This window comes from Galeopterus variegatus, unplaced genomic scaffold (assembly GCF_000696425.1).
Source record: "Galeopterus variegatus unplaced genomic scaffold, G_variegatus-3.0.2 Scaffold90135, whole genome shotgun sequence".
NCBI lineage: Eukaryota > Metazoa > Chordata > Mammalia > Dermoptera > Cynocephalidae > Galeopterus > Galeopterus variegatus.
In genome coordinates, this window is record NW_007816246.1 from 1 (window position 1) to 905 (window position 905).

A 905-nucleotide genomic window follows, 5' to 3' on the forward strand; every position below is an offset into this window, starting at 1 on the left:
CGTAACCAAAGTCACCATGTTTATACTGACAGGCTTCACAGATGATTTTGAACTGCAAGTCTTCCTATTTTTACTATTCCTTGCAATCTATCTTTTTACTCTGGTAGGAAATTTAAGACTGGTCGTATTGGTCATTAAGGATTCCAGGCTCCACAATCCCATGTACTATTTTCTGAGTGTTTTGTCAGTCTTGGATGCCTGCTATTCTACAGCTGTCACTCCAAAAACATTGGTTAATTTCCTGGCAGAGAATAAATCCATTTCAATATCTGGATGTGCAGCACAGATGCTTCTCGCTACTACTTTAGGAACCACGGAATGCTTCCTCTTGGCTGCAATGGCTTATGATCGCTATGTTGCCATCTGCAACCCACTTCTGTATTCAGTGAGCATGTCACCCAGAGTCTACGTGCCACTCATCATTGCTTCCTATGTCGGTGGCTTTTTAAATGCTACTACACATACAGTGGCCACATTCAGCCTGTCCTTCTGTGGATCCAATGTAATTAGACATTTCTTTTGTGATTTCCCTCCTCTCCTTGCTATTTCTTGCTCTGACGCTCACATAAACCAACTTCTACTCTTCTACTTTGCTGGATCTATTGAGATAGTCACTATCCTGATTGTCCTTATATCCTACAGTTTCATTCTGGTGGCCATTCTGAAGATGCACTCTGCTGAAGGGAAGCTAAAAGTTTTCTCTACATGTGGCTCTCACCTAACTGGAGTGACAATTTATCATGGGACCATCCTCTTCATGTATGTGAGACCAAGTTCCAGCTATACTTTGGAGCACGATATGATAGTTTCGATATTTTACACCATTGTGATTCCCATGCTCAATCCCATCATCTACAGTTTGAGGAACAAAGATGTAAAAGAGGCCATGAAAAGATGGTTTGAGG

General features: G+C 41.5%; 1 protein-coding gene across 1 annotated transcript; it reads left to right on the top strand.

The window, feature by feature from the left end:
* Positions 1–4: 4 nt before the first annotated feature.
* On the top strand, positions 5–901 carry LOC103584720 (olfactory receptor 5T3-like; the record flags this gene model as incomplete). Its single annotated transcript, XM_008565613.1, has 1 exon — positions 5–901. A coding segment is annotated over one exon (897 nt), but the record flags the coding sequence as incomplete, so codon positions are not given.
* Positions 902–905: the final 4 nt, after the last annotated feature.